The sequence below is a fragment of the Simochromis diagramma genome, unplaced genomic scaffold (genome assembly GCF_900408965.1).
Source record: "Simochromis diagramma unplaced genomic scaffold, fSimDia1.1 OVJJ01000205.1, whole genome shotgun sequence".
Lineage (NCBI taxonomy): Eukaryota > Metazoa > Chordata > Actinopteri > Cichliformes > Cichlidae > Simochromis > Simochromis diagramma.
Genome location: NW_024386782.1, coordinates 7,365,894 through 7,385,543, shown reverse-complemented (window position 1 = coordinate 7,385,543; position 19,650 = coordinate 7,365,894). Strand labels below are relative to the sequence as shown.

Here is a 19,650-nt window from a genome sequence, read left to right as displayed (position 1 = left end):
CTTCTATCTGGCTCATATGTTGTGTGTTTTTTGTTTAGAGTTGGCATTATGATGATTATGAGTACATTTAAGGCTCAATGTATTCATATTTTCCACTCAACAGCAAAAGAAGTCTTCATTGTTTCTGGCCTTAAGTCCACCGATGTTTTTGTTGGCGAATGGGCAACTTTCTCCTGCCAGCTCTCTGGTAAAGCCCACAGCAAGGTGCAGTGGTGGCTGGATGGCAGCTTGTTGGAGAACAGCCCCTTTAGTGAGATAGGGCTGGCCCAGGGCCACATCCACACACTCACCTTAAAGAACCTGGCCACAGATGACTCTGGCACTGTCACCTTCAAAGCTGGCAGTTTAACATCAACAGCCAAGCTCTTGGTCAAAGGTATCATGAAAATGTTAACTGCAGACTGAGATAAGCTTTTTCCCAGAGACTGAGATAAAACAGTCTCTTTTAGTCTTATACAATCTCTAAGGATCCTGCAGTGTTTTAATTCTACATTTAAAATCTTAATGGGTCAATTTTCCTACTTCAGTATTCCTTATTATTTTGAATTAAATAGTAGAAGCAGGAAACTAATATATTTATGTTTTCTATTTAATAACTGGCATTTACTACAAAAAAATGTGCCATTCTTAGTGAAGAAATATGGGGTTATATACTATGAAATATAATCATATTTCATATATAATCATATTTTTACTGCAGGGTTCCATCCAGCTATTTGACATATTAGTGCTCCATCATGCATGAGAAGCAGTAGTTTGCATTTCATTAATAATAAGAAGTTATGTTTTATGCAATATGCTTTGATATAATCTAAAAAATACAACTGGGTGCAGCACCACAGTAAAGCTTTAGTAACCTTTTCGACTCAATTAACTAGTATTAAAAATGCTGCTCTTCTTTTGAATGTAGGGCTGCTGAAATGATGAAAAATAATAATCACGGTTATGTTTCTCACTTTGAAACACAATCAGATTTACTAATTTTGTGGAGCATTGTTATACCTTAAGAAGTACTTTCTGATGCATCATCATTGACGTGTAAACAATGAGTATAATTACACAATAGTGAAAAGGACAACCAGAGAGCAACTTGCAATGGGATCACACAAGCCCCCACACCTGGTCTGACTAAATCTAGCAACGTTGTGACAGTTTTGTTGATAAAATCCTTTACAAACAGATATAAACACTAGTTCTCTAATGATGCTGGCCTTATATTGTTCACATTCAAGCTACAGTAGACAGACCTCACTTTGAGCCTGGTGTAAAACAGAACACAAAATGATTGATTCAGAGTGACGCTCTGGTCTAAAACCTCTCCCAAGGAGGTAATGTTTTTAGAGGCATTAGTGTGCATGTGTGTTTCCTACAAGGTCAGTAGATCAATCTGAGGGTTAAAGTCACAATAATGATGTATATGGAGGTATTTAAAACCATGTCTCTTACTGCCATCATTTGTATTGTCAGTATATGGGCATGTGTGTGCATTGAGTTCTTCAAGATAAAATAATGTTGAAACTTAATAACGATAATAATGTCTTTTATCTTTAAAAGTATGCTTTAAATTTTACTGCCTTTGTTTGTATTGACAACATTTAGGAAATAATACTGGTATATGGGGATAAAACATTTTAAATACAACATTATAGTTTGCATCCAAATATCATCTGAAATTTGAAAAATTATTCTCAAAATGATATCAAGTGTGTTAAAAGGATTTTAACAAGGGAGGTGTCCAAAAGTACTTCTAGAAAACAAAATGAATATATACAAAATACAGTACTACTCTCTTGAAAAGTAAATATTGCCCAGGTTTGGACTCTTGGAGTGCTTCTTATTAGTTTAGTCTTCATTGTGAGTCCCTTGTGGTTTAGTCAGTCTAGCTATCAGGCTAGCTGACCTTTTGGCTGGTGGGTGGTGTTTCTGGTCCACATCCTGTGACTTTTTGTGTTTGATTTTCCTGCTTTAACATCTTGCCGGTTTTTTCATGCTCAATCTAAGGTTATATGCCCAGATTCAAGCTTTAATTACACTCGTATCTATACAGTATACTATTATCCATATTCTGACTGCAAATGTTGTAGCCAAACAGCTATTAAAGTTGTAAGCAGCTCCTTTTAACCATGCCTTCAACAACAGGGAAGGGAAGACCAATTAATACAAGAATGCTGAAAACAAGCATCATCAATCTGGGATTTCTCCATTCATTTTAAGCTTTTTAAAGCATGATCGTGATTATTACAATGTTAACCTGCAGCCCTAACTGTAAGTATCCCTCAGTAATATAAATAACAAGCCTGTCTTATTTGATGTTTGGATTCAGTAAAAAAAAAAAACATAATCTAGATCTGGCTTCCGCCATGTTAAAGTTCACAGATGGTGAACCAGAATATTGAAATGCTTGAAAGAAAGTGCTGCTCCACCCATCCATACAGGCCGGCTGCTCTCAAATAGTCATGCTCTATTCATCTCCTCTGTCCCATCCTACCAAACCCTTCTTCTAACCTTCCAGCATTAAAATCTCTAACTCTTGTATATACACTTTGAGTTTGGCATTTCTATCTACTATCACTCCCTTCTTCTCTATGAGCTGCCAGTAAGTCTTGACCCTTGGTTATGAACTTTGACTGTTGGACTTTTTGACCCCCTGAGAGCTTATGTAGTTTAATGCATTGGACGATTTGAAAATACATAAAAAATATACATAGAGTATTGGTACCTCACAATCAGTAATTTCAAAATAATATCACTCACATATTTACACTCAGACATGCTTTTGGGGGTTATAAAGCTCTTATGTCAGTCGGCATGGCCCGCTTTTATCCTTACATCTCATGGCCAGGATTTGATCCTATGATCCCCTGACCCCAACCTCAGATCCCACAGTTGAAGTGGTGAGCGAGATGGAGGACCTTCGGGTGGTTGAAAACCAGCCGGCTGAGTTCATCTGCCAGTACTCAAGACCAGTGAAGGCTCAGTGGAAGAAAGATGGGCAGCCTTTGCAGCCTGATGGCCGAAGGGTGGTAGTGGAGCAGGACTGGAATGTGGCTCGCTTGTACATTAGCCATGTGTCTGCTGAGGACAGGGGCACATACTCCTGTGAGGCAGAGGGGACCTGCGTGGTCGCTTCACTTCATGTGGAAGGTGAGCTTCCCTCCACATGGAAAAAGCACCAGGCTTTAGGGGATCTTCTCTGCTTCTTCCCAGAAAAACGTCTTTGGAAAAAAAACCCAAAAACAGGCCTTTTACTGATCATCACAGCATTTTTGCTCTTGGTTGACAAAGGCTTAACTATTTTACTTTTGTCTTTGAGAACTGCAGTCCTTTTATAATCTATTATAATTAAGTTACCATGGTTTCTTGCTTTCTACAGCCAAACCCATTACCATTGTTCAGGGCCTGGAGAATGTGGACACTTTTGATGGAGGTGAAGCGCTCTTTGAGTGTGCCCTGTCTCGTCCTGAGAGCAAAAACTGCCAGTGGCTCCTTGATGGCAAACCACTGAAAGAATCCCCTAATGCTGAGGTTGTATCATTCGAGAGCGGTCGTCGCCATCTGCTCCTGCTGAAAGAGCTGCGCGTCAAAGACAGTTGCACGGTGACTTTCAGAGCTGGCGCAGCGTCCACATCTGCCCAGCTCACTGTTAAAGGTCAGTCATCAAAATGAAGACTGTACAACAGTGAAGCTGTAGTAATATTATAATCTTGACTTTAGTCAGCTGTGAATTATGACTTTCTTGTGGATTTTTCCCATGTAAGGTTGGCAGTTGGCCATTGTGAAGGGTTTGGAGGACAGAGTGGCTGCAGTGGGGGAGAAAGTCGAGTTCTGTGTTGAGCTCACGGAGGTGGTCCCTACGACAGAAGTGGTCTGGTATGCTAATGGAGTTGAGCTGAAGCCCAGTGACCTCTGGGCTATGAGGGCCGATGGTCGGTCTTACCGCCTTGTCCTGAGACAGGCGCCTCTTTTGCCCCAGCAGGAAATTACATTTGCTGCCAGAGATGCTATCTCTCTGGCCAAGCTCACCATCATCAGTAAGTGTTTAATGAATAACATGCCTAAGATTACTTTTAAACAGTTGTAATTATAGTGTTTTTAATCTTCCAGTTAGGTGCTTTTTTATGTTTTTAGATTGGTAATGTTACAGTAAATGATACATAAATCATAAATTCAGTCTGCTAACCATATCTCTGTAAGGTATTAGACTATCTCTCTGCATATTTATTTATTTCAATTATGTAATCTGTCATGTCTATGAAAAGATTAACAAATATCCCTTTAAACCTGTATATAGAGTTTACTCCAATTTTTTGTAATTCTGAGTTTCGACCAGGGAGCGCAGAACCAGAATTAAAATTTTGGACAATTCAGGGTATAGTAGGAAGCTAAGGTAATAAAAATCTTTTGAAGAAGTATTGAGCAGGTATGGCATACCATCAAAGCTTCTTCTTAATACCTCCAACTGTGAAGTTTTATATTAGCTAGGCAGTTCAGTAGTAGTTTGAAGCTCTCTTCTTTATCCACCACTGAAGATTTCACTTTGAAATTTGTACAGTCTAGTGGCCTGGTGTCCGTCTTCAACAACATGTTTGCTAGTAGGTACAATGTGTCATTTCATAACATACTACATGCCACTAGTATGGAGAACAGATTTCAAATATTATGTAAACAAGAAACAATGGTCAGAAGTGTGGTCTTAAGTTCCAACACAAACTAGATATTCCAAAATAAAGCAATATAAATGGATAAATAGGCAATGCATTGCTCCAACAAGGCTGTGTTAACGCTAATACTTTCAACATTTGCATTAAATGTAAGAATCTTTGTTCCCACTTTATGTGGGAATGCCCTCTGATTGAATCTTTTTGAAAAAGGCTGCTGGAAATATGTAACCAAATTTCTGAGTAATAGATTCCTCTTAATTGTAATTTATGCTTAGTAAATATTTATCCCAGACGGTGCTGTGATCTCTAAGAATATCAGGTCTTTACTTAACTTCTGCTTTTTTGGAAGCCAAACAGTACAGAGCTTTCTCTTTGAAGAAGCAGCAAACCTGTGCAAATTTACAGCGGCCTAAGCGAAAGACTTTCTTTAGAAAAGATAAGCTATCTAACAAAAAACATGGAAAGTTCTGGAGCATTTGGAACACCTTCCATATAACTTTCATAACAGATTAACACTGTAGAGTATTTGGTTTTTAATTAGTGTTCATAAATATATCCAATGGCGGTTTTTCTTTTTCCCTTCCCCATAGCTGTACCTGATCCTCCAGAGGATCCGGAGGTCCTCAGTAAGACAAAAAAGTCTGTTACCCTCTCTTGGTTCACACCTTTGCATGATGGAGGAAGTCCCATTCTGGGCTACAGAGTGGAGATCCGAATGGTAGACAGTGCCCTCTGGCTTCCATGTCATTCTGAGCCTGTGCGTAACACCGAATTTGTGGTTGAAAATCTCAGTCCAGTCAGTGCCTACAGGTTTAGAGTGGCAGCCATCAACAGAGCAGGGATAGGGGAGCCTGTTGAGCTGCCTCAGACTGTTCAGCTTGGTGAGTGAATGTACGCTTCACTTAACACAACAGTGTAGCTGCTTTTTTCTGTGATGTTGTGTTTATAATTGCAATTGCAGTTCATGTTTTATGTCACATGGTGATATGAGATCGAGCTTTATGCAACTGCAACATTCTAGCCAAAGATGTAATGCTAGAAACCAAGGAATTTTGATATTTTATAAACTTTAATATCATTTGTTTTTCTTCTCTTCTTGAAACACAGAAGCACCTCCTCTGCCACCGATTACTCCAGGTAGGTCACTGTACGCTGTATATGTGGTACTTTTTGTATTTCTCCACAAGCTCTGCTATAGCCCTAATGTAGCCCTGCACATAAATGTTAAACGTTAGGATTAAGCACCAATTAAAGAGGGTGTGGTGCTGTATGGACCATAACTGTAACTCCATTGTGGTCATATGTGTAGATGCAAAACAGGAAGTAACCGAGGCACTGGGACAGCCCAGTCTTCCTCCTGAGGCTGCTGAAGAAGGTGATCTCCATGAACTTTGGGAAGCATCAGCCAAGAAACGACGCATGAGTCGGGAGCCAACTCTGGACTCCATCTCTGAACAACCAGAGGAGGATGGCAAAAGGGGTCAGAGCAAATTAGACCAGAATCAGCTTCCACAATCTGAGAAAGTGGAAGTCAAATCAACAGAGAAGGAGCAGGCCATTGTGTCAAAGAAGCAGACAGAAGCCAGCCTGTGCACCAGCTCTGAGGATGAGTCTGTTTCTGGGCGTTCGACGCTTGTTTCCTACCTCAAAAAGAGCAGCAAGACTACTGAGACAGTGACAAAGGAAGCAGATACTCTAGCCACTGAGAGGTTCTTCGCACATTTCCAAATGTCAGAGCAGAAAACTGTACAGCAGACAGAAGTGAAAACAACTGTAGTTCAGCAAACCCAAGAAAAACACGTGTCTACAGAGGAAACTAGCATCATGGAGATCGGTAAAGAGGATGACCCTGAGCTCAGAGAAGCTGCTGTTAAGATTCAAGCTGCCTTCAAGGGCTACAAGGCCCGCAAGGACATGCGTCCTGTTTTTAAAGAAGTCTTCAAAGACCAGACTAAAGAACCTAATGGCACCATACATCTGGAATGTGTGACAGAAGGTAAACCTGATAAGGTCCGCTGGCTGAAAGATGGAGAACCACTGACGGATGGCAAGCATCATCATATTGATATCTATAATGATGGCACCTGCTCACTGGTCATTACTGCAATCACCACCAAGGACACTGGAGTTTACACATGTGAAGCCACTAACAAGTTTGGGGTAGCTTCTCACAGTGGTAAGGTGACTGTGGGAACGGTAAGAGAATCATCGGGCCGACGGCCACTTACAGTAGGTTACAGTGCTGACAGTGAGCCTGAGAGCTCCTCCGGAAGTGAGATGGATGAGTCGCTGAGACAGGCAAGCAGACGCCTCCGGCGCCTGTTGCGCACGCGTCTCCCACCAGATGTTGAGGAAGAACCATTTGTCAGTGCAGATGAAGGAGACTTGCGAGCCCCAGACCCACAATCTTACCGTGAAGATGACAATTATATCTACATTCGTTTTGATTCACGGACAGAAGCTGAAGTTGCCTCTACGAGATTTCAGGAGATGTTTACAGTCCATGGGGTTCCTGTGGAGACCACAATCTTACCTGCAGGACCTCACAAAGTGGAGCTGCGAATTAAAAAGATGAGCTACATACAAGATGGTACACAGACGCCCACACAAGATAGACAGCCTCCTGCTTTCATGACTGGAGCTCCAGGTAAGAAGCAGCTTGCTCTCTGTTAATTATAACTTTCTTTATTCTTACACACATTTTGTCTGGTTAGTAATGCAGCAAGCTCAATACACCAAGAATAGTTTCTCTGTAAGGGGTGGGATTTTTATAATTGCTTTCCATTTGCTCTTGTTGCCAGCTGCACCGGTCTTCTTAACCGAGCTACAAAGTCAGGATGTTCCAGACGGTTATCCAGTCAGCTTTGACTGTGTTGTGATTGGCAAGCCACCTCCCACTGTTCGCTGGTATAAGGATGGCAAGCTGCTGGAGGAGAACGACCATTACATGATCAATGAAGACCAGGAGGGCTGCCACCAACTTATCATCACCACTGTGTTGCCTACTGATATGGGGGTCTATCGCTGCACAGCTGAAAACAGCAGTGGCATTGCATCTACTAAAGCTGAACTCAGGGTTGACAGTAAGTGAACAGATGATACAAGAAACACACGTTTGCTTTTTAAATACCTGTCCTGGGATAATTGACCAGGCAAACTGTACAGCATCTGTACATCTTTAATGACTTAAAAAATGAGAATTTGGTGCACAAATTTGAATTTATTTTGGACACCAAATTCTTGTTTTTTGAAGTCATTGAGATGTATGCTGTACATCATTCCACCCTGGAAAAAGAACAGTTCAAAGAAAGCATTAAATGTGGCGACTGTGGTTCAGGGGCTTGGGAAGCTTATCTTGTAACCGGAAGGTTGCCGGTTTGATCCCCAGCTCTATCTCCAGCTCTATCTGTCTTGGACAAGACACAGACCTACTGCCTACTGATGATGGCCAGAGGGGCCGATGGCGCGATATGGCAGCCTTGCTTCTGTCAGTCTGCTACAGCTGCAGCTTGCCTCCACCAGTGTGTGAATGTGGGAGTGGAATTGTAAAGCGCTTTGAGGGTCTCGAAAAGGCTATATAAATGCAATCCATTATTATTGTTATTATTAAAAGGGCAAAATTACTACACTATTCATGCCCGTAAATGTATGCAAACTTCTGTATAGCTTGTTTTTTTAAAACAGAAGAGAACTTCAGACAAAGTCAGAGCAAAACTAGCATGCAGAATATGTGAGATGGACCTTGAGCCTCCCCTAATATAAAGGCAGGTTTCTCACCCTGCCTTTATATTAGGCAGGGGTAAAAAAAAAAACAACAAAAACAAACCCACAAAACCTACAGCTATACAGATGTAGCATTAAACTGAAGCATGAAGCTAATTTCCGAACCATAAATCAACATCTTAGAAAAGCAGAGTCCCTTTACACCTTAAGCATTGTATAACTCTATAATAAAATTCCTCCATCAGTGTCTTGCAGCTCAGATTATGACACTGCTGCTGATGCCACTGAGACGTCTTCTTACGTCAGTGCCAAAGGATACATGTCCAGGTAAGTTTATTTATGTTTATTTATTTATTTATTTATTTATATGAACTAAACCTTTATATTGAGGCCTTCACATACAGTTATAGATATACTGGAGCTGCTGTGCTTTACTCTCCTCCAACAGGGAAACTGAGACCTTTGAGTCTGTAGCTGAAGATGATCAGCTACCGCAGGTTGTGGAGGAGCTTCATGATGTTCACGTCTGTCCAGGTTCACCTATTGCAAAGATGCAGCTTAAAGTAAAGGGTAAAGTAAAGATTTGTTAATCCAACCCAGTGTTCTAAAAACATTGCATATGATTTAAGAATAATGTTTGTCAAATTTTTGTTGTTTTCCAGGTTTCCCGAAACCCAGAATATACTGGTTCAAAGATGGCCACCCTCTACGACCTTCAGAAAGAATTCATTTGTTAGCAGAGAGAGACGTTCATGGCGTGGAGATCACGGAGGTGAAAAAAGAGGATATGGGGGAGTACTCCGTCTACATCAGCAATGCAGCCGGTTCTGCTTACTCCTCTGCCCGGATGATAGTATTGAGTATGTATACACGTGCCTGAATACAAAATACAAATCTCAAATGAAACGATGAGATACACTTTTATACATTTGCAACACTTTTTGCAACAGGTCCTGGGGAGATTTTACCACAAGAGAAAAAGGGTAATTTAACATTTATCCTACAAACCACAGCACAAGTATATGTACTTTCAGTAGACATGTCCATATATTCAAAATGTCACGTTATACACTTTATTCTCACAGACCCTAAAGAGCCCCTGGTGCCACCCCGCTTTATTGAAAGGTTCAGCAATAGGAAGGTGAAACAAGGAACAAGCATCACTCTGTCTGTGAAAGTAGAAGGTGCGTTACTAAACTTTTCTAGATAAGAAGAAAGTCTAGATTTTGGGCTCTATCTGCCACGCAGCATTATTACAAAGTCTCCATAATCACCCTTCTTCTCTCTTAGGATCTCCTACTCCCATGGTCAACTGGCTAAAGGAGGAATCTTTGGAGGATGTCCTGTGGATCAAACCTGACACTAAAGGATACAAAATAGCAAGCTCTGGGCGCCACCACAGTCTCATCTTGATGGACGTGGGCACAGAGTACACTGGTGCCTACACCTGCATTGCAACAAATAAAGCTGGACAGTCCATCTGCACTGCTCACTTGGAGGTGGATGAGAGTAAGGAGAATAACGTCATCAAGACACTTTATTTTGAAATGACAGGTTAAATGAGTGTCTTCTTATATCAGAAACACTTAGCAGAGCACTTTTCAAACCACCCTTCCGCTTTTTTTCTCCCTCCTCTCTAGCTCCTCAGCCCAAGAAAGAGACAGCGGCTTCAGAGTAAGTTATTTTTGAAACCTTTTGATTGCCTTGCACATAAAAAGATGTCTGTAGTAAGTACATTTAATATAAATGTAAATACATGACAAATTTTAATACTGAAATCCGCTCAGGGTTCTTGGGATTACAGTTAGTCCTCCACAGGAAGATACTAGCAAAGGAAAAGGTAAGACGTACTAGCTAATCATCAGGCCCAGTAATGTTTATTTTTGATAAGATATATAAATGAATAAAAATAAATGTTAAGATATTTATGGTGTTCTTTACTTTTTGCCAACCCTTAAGAGGGCAAAATGCCTTTCCTAGGTGAAGTAGGTTCAGAGGAATTCCTCATGAAACTCACCTCTCAGATCACTGAAATGGTATCAGCCAAGATCACCCAAGGTAAGTGGACCATTATAGCTCTGCATTAAATATTCAGAGACTAATGAGTTCATAGTACTTTATAAAATACAAACCTTTATGTCCATAAGGCATTTCAGAACTGGTCTATTCCGGCTTCAAGTCTGGTTTAAACCAAGATAAATGAATGATTATGCTAGCATTGGACTGTAGCTCCTTCTCAACAAGTCTCATAAACAGTTTAGATTAGGATATAGTTAAAAAAAAAAAACCCAAGAGAACATACATTCTCAGGAGAACAAACATTAAATTATATGACTTGAACGATCACAACACCTTCAATCTCTTAAATTACCTTGTGTCTGTAGTTGTACTAAAAATGTGCAGGTTAACTATCCATATTCCCTCTGCAGTGACTGCATTTGGTAGTTACTAATGCTGAAGACTGAAGTATGGATCATAAATTATGTTGCATACAGTGCTTCTGTTGCATTGCTCTGTTATTTTCTTGTCAGGTTTGGTTGAATTCTTTGAATTCATTCTGGCTGTTTAAGAAATGTTTAATCCGAATGCTTTAATGCTTAAATACTGAACTGGCTATCACTTTCCTTTGTTTCTGAACACCAAACCTGACCGAGGAATGTTTCTTAGTGCCATATTAGTGCTTATCTAGTGCACGCTTTAGTTTATTTATGCATTTATGACATAAAATCTCCCATTCCTTCATACAGACATCATTTCCTAACCACCTTTACACCCATTAGTTTATCACTCCCACTAAATAAATACTCATTAAATGATTAATTTGTTATTCAGACAGTTTACAGAATCATGAAGTGCTCCAGTGGATGAAATCTTGGCCCAAATCTGCCAGTATGTATCCCAAGTGCATCAGCATCACAGATACTCTGCAGTTTTCCACTGAAATATTTTCTATCTATTAATAATGACTTTATAAAACAGTTTTCCTTACATTTCCTTTTACATACAAGAAATATTTAGTTATACATACAACAACTCTATTTCAGTGTCAGCTTAATAACAGCTAAGACATCCCCTTTTATTTCTATTAGTGCCCTCTATATCTCCTTACTCATCCTCAATGAGTTTCCTCATCCTTTCTCTTGTTACTAAAATAGTTTTTGCAATAACCTATGAAGCTTCTGTATAAGTGGAATACATGCTCACCAAGCAGACATGTATGTGGAGAGCTGAGATAAAAGTGAAGCTGCATGTTGTCATGATACTAATACAGTAATACGTGTTAGAGCGTTAGAATGATTAACCACTGTGGATTTCTCCCCTCTGTTTTTGCATCGTAAAAACTATGTCGTTACTTCAGTATACAGAAAAATTCAAATTGACCAGGTAAATACAACACTGGTACACGCTAGCACACAGTTATGGTTTTAAATATATATTTAAGCTGATGGACCTGAGTGAGTGTGGGTACTAATATCTACTGCATAGGTTTAAAGGACAGATTATACTAATTGGACATTTCTGTACGACTGACCTGTCTTCCTTTGACTTCCTCCTTACTGCTCCAGCTTCATTACGCGTACCAGGTGGTGACAGTGATGATGAGACCAAGACACCTTCTCCATCACCTCATCACGGTCGCTCCCGTCCTCCCTCCCTCATTGCTGACTCCTCCTCTGAGTCTGATGAAGGAGACGCCAGGGGAGAGGTGAGATGCAAAAAAATTTCCATTAAGTTCATAACGTTCATAAATTTTTGGCCTTTATATCAGAATTTCATCGATTAAATTCTGACACACCATGGCAGGATACTATATAAAACAAGGAAATGAAAGTTTTAATGGTGCAGTTTATTTGAAGAAATAAAGGGAAATTCAATTACGTTTTTTTTATACATAGACAGTAGGGGTGCAACGATACTGGTATCGATATTGAACCGTTCGATACAGTGCTTTCGGTTCGGTAGGCATATGTATCGAACAATACAAAATTTGTAATTTATTTTATCAACTTTCCTTCTGACGATGCTGTCTGTGTTGAGCGCTCAGTGAATCAGCGTTCGACTACTCCGCCTAGGCTGCACTGTCGAGCGCAGATCCACTGAGCGTTCAACACAGACAGCATTGTCAGAAGGAAGAGCGCAGGGCAAGCTAGCGAGACAGAAGTTAAGCTCTCCTTGCAACATGGCAAATTGAACCTCCCCCACCCTCATTCAGATCTGGCGTTTGGAAGTATTTTGGTTTTCATGTGAGGTATGACCCTGAAGGTAAGCGCGTCATGGACTAAAGTAAAACAGTATGTTGGATGTGCCACGCAATGCTCAATTACATGGGTGGGAAGTAGTGTGTTAGTGCAGTTAGCTCATTAACGTGTTAGCCGTCTAGCCCCACGCACGGGGTGATCAGGGGTAGCTCGTTAACGGAGATTTGCCGTGTTGTGGCGTTAACGTCATTTCAACGAGATTAACGCTGACAGCACTAGTGGGAACACAACGAATATGACTGCACATTTACACCGACATCATCCTAGTGCAAAGACAAGTGGAAGCAGACAAAAACAACAAGCATGCATGCTACAAACTTTACCCGAGTCATTTAGACAGCCGTTAGCACATGATTCTCCTTATGGGGACCTGATATGTTTAATATTGTGGCGAGCTCAGACAAGGAGGAGACGGACGTGTCGTTTGGTCTTGCTTCCCGTGAGCTAGCCAGGGAGCACAGCCATTTATTGACATCTGCAGAAGAACACTGCCGCTAGCTAACTGCTCAGCGCGGCAACCGCATAGCAACAACAACAACAACACACAGGGCGCCCTCTGACCCCGGAAGGACACACCGTCGCAGCGAGAGGGCGTCACCTGTCATCATGGCAACATAAACAAAACATAACTGTACAAACAGAACCCGTAACAGCCCTGACCCGCTACATAGCCCCCACCTAAGGGGTCAGTCGTCCCCGACGACCCCATTACCCCACACAAAGTCCTGCAAATGTCCAGGTGCCTTCTTTTGGCGCACCGGCCGGTCACGACCGGCGGGGGAAAAGTCACTCGGGTCAGAACATGGGGTGCCACCATCATCCCACTTCTGACACCAATGTGGCGAGCTCAGACAAGGAGGAGACGGAGGTGTCGTTTGGTCTTGCTTCCCGTGAGCTAGCCAGGGAGCACAGCCGTTTATTGACATCTGCAGAAGAACACTGCCGCTAGCTAACTGCTCAGCGCGGCAACCGCATAGCAACAACAACAACACACAGGGCGCCCTCTGACCCCGGAAGGACACACCGTCGCAGCGAGAGGGCGTCACCCGTCACTATGGCAACATAAACAAAACATAACTGTACAAACAGAACCCCGAACAGCCCCGACCCGCTACAATATGCTGCTGAGAATATAGCCCAGAAGAAGCGTATAGTATTGCTTTTATTTTGGAAAGAGCCATTTCTCTGTAATAAACTCTCTTTTCCAAAGATGAGTGATTCCTCAATCAGATACAGGGCTTGCAAAATCGCTAGCCCGACGTCCTGGGGCTGGCGATTTTTTCAGTCGGGCTACCAAAATCTATCTCTGCCCTGCCCGTCGGGCTATTGTAGGAAGGAAAAATATATGTCAATGCTTTTGCATTCTTTTCGGAAATGTAGCTGGGTAATTATGTAATTGGCATCGGTGAGCCACTGTCAATATGTGACATATTGAAATCGTGTTTGAATTTGCGCTTGTTTTTTGCTTTCACTTTGCAATCGCAGGAACTGTGTATAGCGACAGCACTGATTGGTGAGTGATGATAATTTGCTCACCAATTCCTCTGACATCGTCTTATCAATCGTTAGCTTACTATGCAAACATGACAAGTGAAATCTCCCGCAGCAAGCTTAAACATATGAGAGGTTGATCGCGCAGAGAATCACTGAGCGTTATGTGAGTGTGTGTAAAAGCAGCAGGGTATATATTTTAGTTCTGCTGAGCCAAATAAGACAGGTCAGGGTGAAGAAGTGACAGCCAAAGAAAAGCTTACCACAACACGGAAAAGTTATGACAAATCAGACTAAGGCAAAAAGAAAGTGCAGCTTTATGGTTTCATGGACAAAAGAATTTCTGTGGCTGCAATATGACGAGCTATATAACCGGGGCTGCACATAAGTGGTCCGCAGGTGCGCATTCGCAGTCAAAAAAAAAAAAAAAAAAAAAAAACGCGCACAAGATATGAAGTTGCAACGCGTGTTTGCATACATAAGATTTTCTGGAGGAGGACAGACATTTGTTTAGAACTCTTAAAGATGTCGAAGAAGCTCCTTTAAGCAATTACTTTGGTGTTCCTCCACCTCCAAACAAATGTCAGAAGGAGTCCGAACCACAAAAGAAGCAGGTATTCTCGGAAAAGTGGTTGCAGGAGGTGAGCTGGCTTCAAACAAATGATGAACGCACAGAGATGTGGTGCGGAATGTGCCGTGAAAATCCCACTCTAGCGGACAAAAACAGTGCTTTTTATATGGACGCAAACGCGTGTTGCAACTTCTTATCTGGTGCGCGTCTTTTATTTTGACAGCAAATGCGCACATGCGGATCACTTATGTGCACCCGTGTAAATAACATAATGTTCTGCCGGGTGTGTTGTTGGTTTTCTCTCGATTTCTGAGTCGACAAGCGCCTTTGTCACTGGGACCAGTCATTTTAAGAAAGGCCCCCATTAGAACCCATGAGAAATGCAAGAAATGCATTATTGCTCAGTCTGCAATATCTTTCCCAGAACAAACACCAATTGCAAATAACATACTAAAAATAAACCTGAAAAATCTGTTTAGAACAGCGTACTATGTTGTAAAGAGTGAACTACCACTGGCAAAATTTAGCAGTCTTTGCAAACTTCAAAAAGCAAATGGCCTAGATCTTGGTTCCACTTGTCTCTTACCCGTGACTTCAGTGGAAATTTCAAATTCAGGATCTGACACAGACTGATTCATGTCCTACACAGTTCTTACAAGTTCATAGAAATTTCTGTTCAATTAGAACCAAGTATTTGAGTTGATGATTGTAATTTTTATACAATGTTGTAATTTGTTTTTCAACAATTTTTTGATTAATGTTTTGTTTCCTTTACAATATTATACTTTAATGTATAATACTGTAAAGGAAACAAAACAGGAAACAAAACGTCAATCAAAAAATTGCTCTCTTTTTTTATTCGGGCTACTTAGATTTATTTTGGGCTACCAAAAACTGAAGAGTCCCTGCCCGAAGGGCTACCAGGGATTTTGAAATTTTGAGAGCCCTGAGATATATTTATTTTTTTAATTACTTTTGTTTCAGCAACATTAAATTTAAAAACTGTACTTTTGAGTTAAAATATATATTTATAATTTTAATAAATGACAAATTAAAAAGGCATGAACATTTTTTTTGTATCGAAAAAATATCGAACCGTGACACCAAAGTACCGAACCGAACCGTGAATTTTGTGTATCGTTGCACCCCTAATAGACAGGTGTGAATGGTTATCTGTCTCTGTGTGTTAGCCTTGAGGCAGATTGGTATTCTGTCTCTCACCCTCTGACAGCTGGGATAGCTTCCAGTCCCCTTGCAATCCTGTTATTAATACACACACATATATATTTTTTTATAGATGTTTGATATCTATGTAGCAACAGCTGATTACAACCCCATCGTGGCGAGCAAAGATTCCATCTCTCTAAAAGAGGGACAGTATGTTGAGGTTTTGGACTCGGCTCACCCGCTCAAGTGGTTAGTTCGGACCAAACCCACCAAAACGACACCATCCCGCCAAGGCTGGGTCTCACCGGCCTACCTGGACAAAAAACTCAAAGTATGTCTCAAGACAATTGCTTCCAGCTCGCCACTGCATGTTGCACGCATTGGGTAATATTTTTTTTTAAAAATTAAAATTTCTATTATAGCTCTCTGCTGATGCTGGCGATCTTCCAGAAACAAGTGTGGAAGAGGTGTCTGAAGGAGAATACAAGAGAAAATTATTGTAAGTGAAGCATGTTTGTCGTGACAAAGCAAACCAACCAAAGAACCATAACAAACTATTAATTCGTGCTTCTAGCCAACTGATCCAGGAACTGATAAACGGAGAATCAGAGTTTGTCAAGGAGGTGGAATTCTTCACCTCCCATCACCTGAAGCATGCAGACAGTTCTGATGCACCGCCTGATGTCACCAGCCAGAAAGAGGCTATTTTCAGAAACATTGATGATATCAAATCCTTCCATAACAAGTGAGCTCACTTCTTAAATGTTATTTTCAGCCATTTTTTAAGTATAATCAGAAGTATGCGTATGTGTATGCATCATTCTTATGATTTTCTTTTTAGGGCATTCCTTCCAAAGTTGAATGACTGCGACACTGATGATGACATAGCCATGTGTTTCCTGAAGAACAAGGAGGGCTTTGAGAAGTACCTTCAGTATCTTGTAGGTCAGAGTCAGGCTGAATCTGCCATCAGTGACAAGACTGTCCACAGCTTCTTTAAGGTAACAGCAGAATTGTTATTGCTATACTATGAATTACAAATGTGCCAACTGTTAAAATCTTTTTTTTAAAACCCCAAAAAACAGGAATATACTGACACAGCGCAGGCTAATTCAGACCCTGCAGATCCACCAGTAAGAAGCATAAATGCCTATCTCCAACAACCACTGGAGAGGATTCAGAAGTACAAGGCCTTCCTGAAGGTAATAGAGTGCATGCATACAATCATCTTAGAGTCAGTTATTTACTTTTCAGTCATTTGCTTTTAGAGCCTTTAAATTATGTCCACGATCAGTGTAACTTCAGTTTTGTTGAAATTTCTGCTGCAACATCTTCAGGAGCTCATTCGAAACAAAGCAAGAAATGGTCAGAACTGCTGCCTGCTGGAAGAAGCTTTTGCAATGGTGTCTGCACTCCCTCAGCGTTCTGAGAATACCCACCATGTCTCCATGATTGAGAACTATCCTGCCACCCTCGAAGTTCTTGGAGAACCAATTAGACAGGTACCACGTAGCTGCCGACTGTGCAGGGTCTTGATTACACATAAGCATTTGACTGTCTGCATATGCGTACTCTCTCCCACCAGGGGCCTTTCCAAGTGTGGGAGGGTGCTCCTGGAATTAGAACGTCCTCTAGAGGTCACCACCGTCACGTCTTCCTCTTTAAGAACTACTGCATTATCTGCAAGCCCAAGAGAGACAGCAACACTGATACACAAGCATATATTTTCAAGAACATGATGAAGGTAAGTGTTTTTAACATCTAGTTTCATCTTTTCTTTCATGGTCAGCGGCCTAAATGATGTTTGTTGGTTTCTTTATCTTGTTTCAGCTGAATAACATTGATGTGAATGAGACAGTGGAGGGTGATGACCGTGCCTTTGAGATTTGGCATGAGCGCGAGGATTCTGTGAGGAAGTACACCTTACAAGCCCGAACTGTTACCATCAAGAACTCGTGGCTGAGAGACCTCAGAGAACTGCAGCAGCGATACAGCATGCCTGCATGGAGTGAGTGGGACTCCATGCAGTTTTACTTTTTTCTTTACCTCTCTATTGCTTGGAATTTCTAGCACAGCTTTTTATACCAAACTATTTTCTAGGTTCCCCTGATTTTGATGAAATTCTGGCAAACTGCACAGCAGAGCTGGGCCAGACTGTTAAGCTGGCCTGCAAAGTTACTGGAGTACCCAAACCTGCGGTTACCTGGTACAAGGGTGAGGCATTTCCTCTATGGTTATTAGCCATGTGAAGTGACATTCAAAGACTGTTTCATGAGTGGTTTTGTTTACTTGTTGGATGCAGATGGACGCGCAGTGGGGGCAGATCCTCATCACATCATCATCGAGGACCCTGATGGTTCCTGCACACTAATCCTGGACAATATGACTGCAGATGATTCTGGTCAGTACATGTGCTTTGCCACAAGTCCAGCTGGCAATGCCAGTACTCTGGGAAAGATCACAGTTCAGGGTAAGTGGCACATCATACCTATATATAGAATGATCCTAAGAGTATTCTTTTCTACTGCTTCATTACACTTTTCTTGTGAAAAAAGATGAATAGTCTAAAACATAAAACACTGTCATGTGTTTCTTTTAGTACCTCCTCGTTTTGTAAATAAAATAAGGAATGCCATCTTTGTTGCCGGTGAGGACGCTCAGTTCACCTGTGTAATACAAAGCGCCCCCAAGCCCAAAGTGAGGTATGGATACCTTCCTTATGTTGTCTTCTTTCCTTCATTTTGATTCAGTTTTGCAATTTTGTTTGAATATCAACCCCGTCCTCTAATCTTGTCTCCTCTCTGCATGTGTCCCTGTTCAAGGTGGTTCAAGGATGGCAGGCTGCTGACTGACCAGCAGAAATATCAGACCTACAGTGAGCTCCGGAGTGGCGTTCTGGTTCTGGTAATCAAAAACCTGACAGAGAGAGACCTTGGACACTATGAGTGCGAGGTTGGTCTACACTAATTCATTTCCATTTATCTGTATTCGTTTTGTGACATTTCAGAGTGTACATAATCTCTGGGCAATCACTTAGTAAGGTTAAGACCATACAGCATTACATAGAGAGATATAACAATTTGAAAGCCCTGTTGCAAGTAAAAGTAAAATAAATACATTTAAGAGGAAGAAATGTCTGGCATGAAGAGGCTCTGGGAGGGCAGTTATAATATGTGAGACAGGGAGACTCGTGAACCTCGAGTTTTGTACACTTAATGTTAAATGATTGACAGAAGTACTCCAAATATATTAGGATCATTAAAACTATTAAGATCTATTTGTTCAGAATTTGGAGCTCCACAGTAAGAGGTCTCAATACAAGAAAATATCTCAGATAATTACAAAAATAACATTTCCTTTATTTTTAAGGGTCAATGAGGGGAGATTTTAATGCAGGTCATGCATTTGCCTTTGTGCCTATAAATTAGTTTCAAGATAGTTGATATTAATTAGCAGCAGTGAGTTACATTTATGACTCTAAAAATATATCTGTTGGATTTCAGTTGTCGAACCGTCTGGGCAGTGCAAAGTGTGCTGCTGACTTGGTCCTCCCCTCCGCTGTGGCTCGCTTTGGTGAGCAGGCCATCACCATTGAAGGTAGCAAGTCTGGCTTTATCCATACAGTCTTACTCTTTTTGGACGTTTTGTGGTTTTTGTTGAGCAGAAAATGCTTTGAGTGCAGCTTTAGCAATGCAAAATAACCATCATGCTTTGTCCATGTTCCTCCCACAGTTACCGAGCAGGAGACGAAAATACCAAAGAAAACCATCATCATGTA

At 41.1% G+C, this 19,650-nt stretch overlaps 1 protein-coding gene across 21 annotated transcripts in view; it reads left to right on the top strand.

Annotated features, from left to right (window-relative positions):
* obscnb (obscurin, cytoskeletal calmodulin and titin-interacting RhoGEF b) overlaps positions 1–19,650 on the top strand; it is a 76,357-nt gene that overhangs the window by 52,226 nt on the left and 4,481 nt on the right. For 15 of the 21 annotated variants that reach the window (XM_040019802.1, XM_040019833.1, XM_040019945.1 and 12 more), the window contains 33 exons: positions 104–376; positions 2,878–3,144; positions 3,374–3,649; positions 3,759–4,031; positions 5,252–5,542; positions 5,769–5,798; positions 5,971–7,308; positions 7,463–7,744; positions 8,630–8,711; positions 8,833–8,954; positions 9,047–9,244; positions 9,335–9,367; positions 9,470–9,568; positions 9,675–9,893; positions 10,025–10,058; positions 10,172–10,224; positions 10,344–10,442; positions 11,217–11,273; positions 11,951–12,090; positions 16,003–16,203; positions 16,295–16,371; positions 16,447–16,617; positions 16,714–16,873; positions 16,958–17,074; positions 17,210–17,374; positions 17,458–17,616; positions 17,703–17,880; positions 17,973–18,086; positions 18,175–18,342; positions 18,472–18,574; positions 18,695–18,824; positions 19,376–19,469; positions 19,605–19,647. In XM_040019802.1, the coding sequence (XP_039875736.1) occupies positions 104–376; positions 2,878–3,144; positions 3,374–3,649; positions 3,759–4,031; positions 5,252–5,542; positions 5,769–5,798; positions 5,971–7,308; positions 7,463–7,744; positions 8,630–8,711; positions 8,833–8,954; positions 9,047–9,244; positions 9,335–9,367; positions 9,470–9,568; positions 9,675–9,893; positions 10,025–10,058; positions 10,172–10,224; positions 10,344–10,442; positions 11,217–11,273; positions 11,951–12,090; positions 16,003–16,203; positions 16,295–16,371; positions 16,447–16,617; positions 16,714–16,873; positions 16,958–17,074; positions 17,210–17,374; positions 17,458–17,616; positions 17,703–17,880; positions 17,973–18,086; positions 18,175–18,342; positions 18,472–18,574; positions 18,695–18,824; positions 19,376–19,469; positions 19,605–19,647 (6,046 nt within the window). The remainder of the gene's footprint in view (positions 1–103; positions 377–2,877; positions 3,145–3,373; positions 3,650–3,758; positions 4,032–5,251; positions 5,543–5,768; positions 5,799–5,970; positions 7,309–7,462; positions 7,745–8,629; positions 8,712–8,832; positions 8,955–9,046; positions 9,245–9,334; positions 9,368–9,469; positions 9,569–9,674; positions 9,894–10,024; positions 10,059–10,171; positions 10,225–10,343; positions 10,443–11,216; positions 11,274–11,950; positions 12,091–16,002; positions 16,204–16,294; positions 16,372–16,446; positions 16,618–16,713; positions 16,874–16,957; positions 17,075–17,209; positions 17,375–17,457; positions 17,617–17,702; positions 17,881–17,972; positions 18,087–18,174; positions 18,343–18,471; positions 18,575–18,694; positions 18,825–19,375; positions 19,470–19,604; positions 19,648–19,650) is intronic. The other 6 variants (XM_040019954.1, XM_040019936.1, XM_040019925.1 and 3 more) reach the window with 3 other exon arrangements.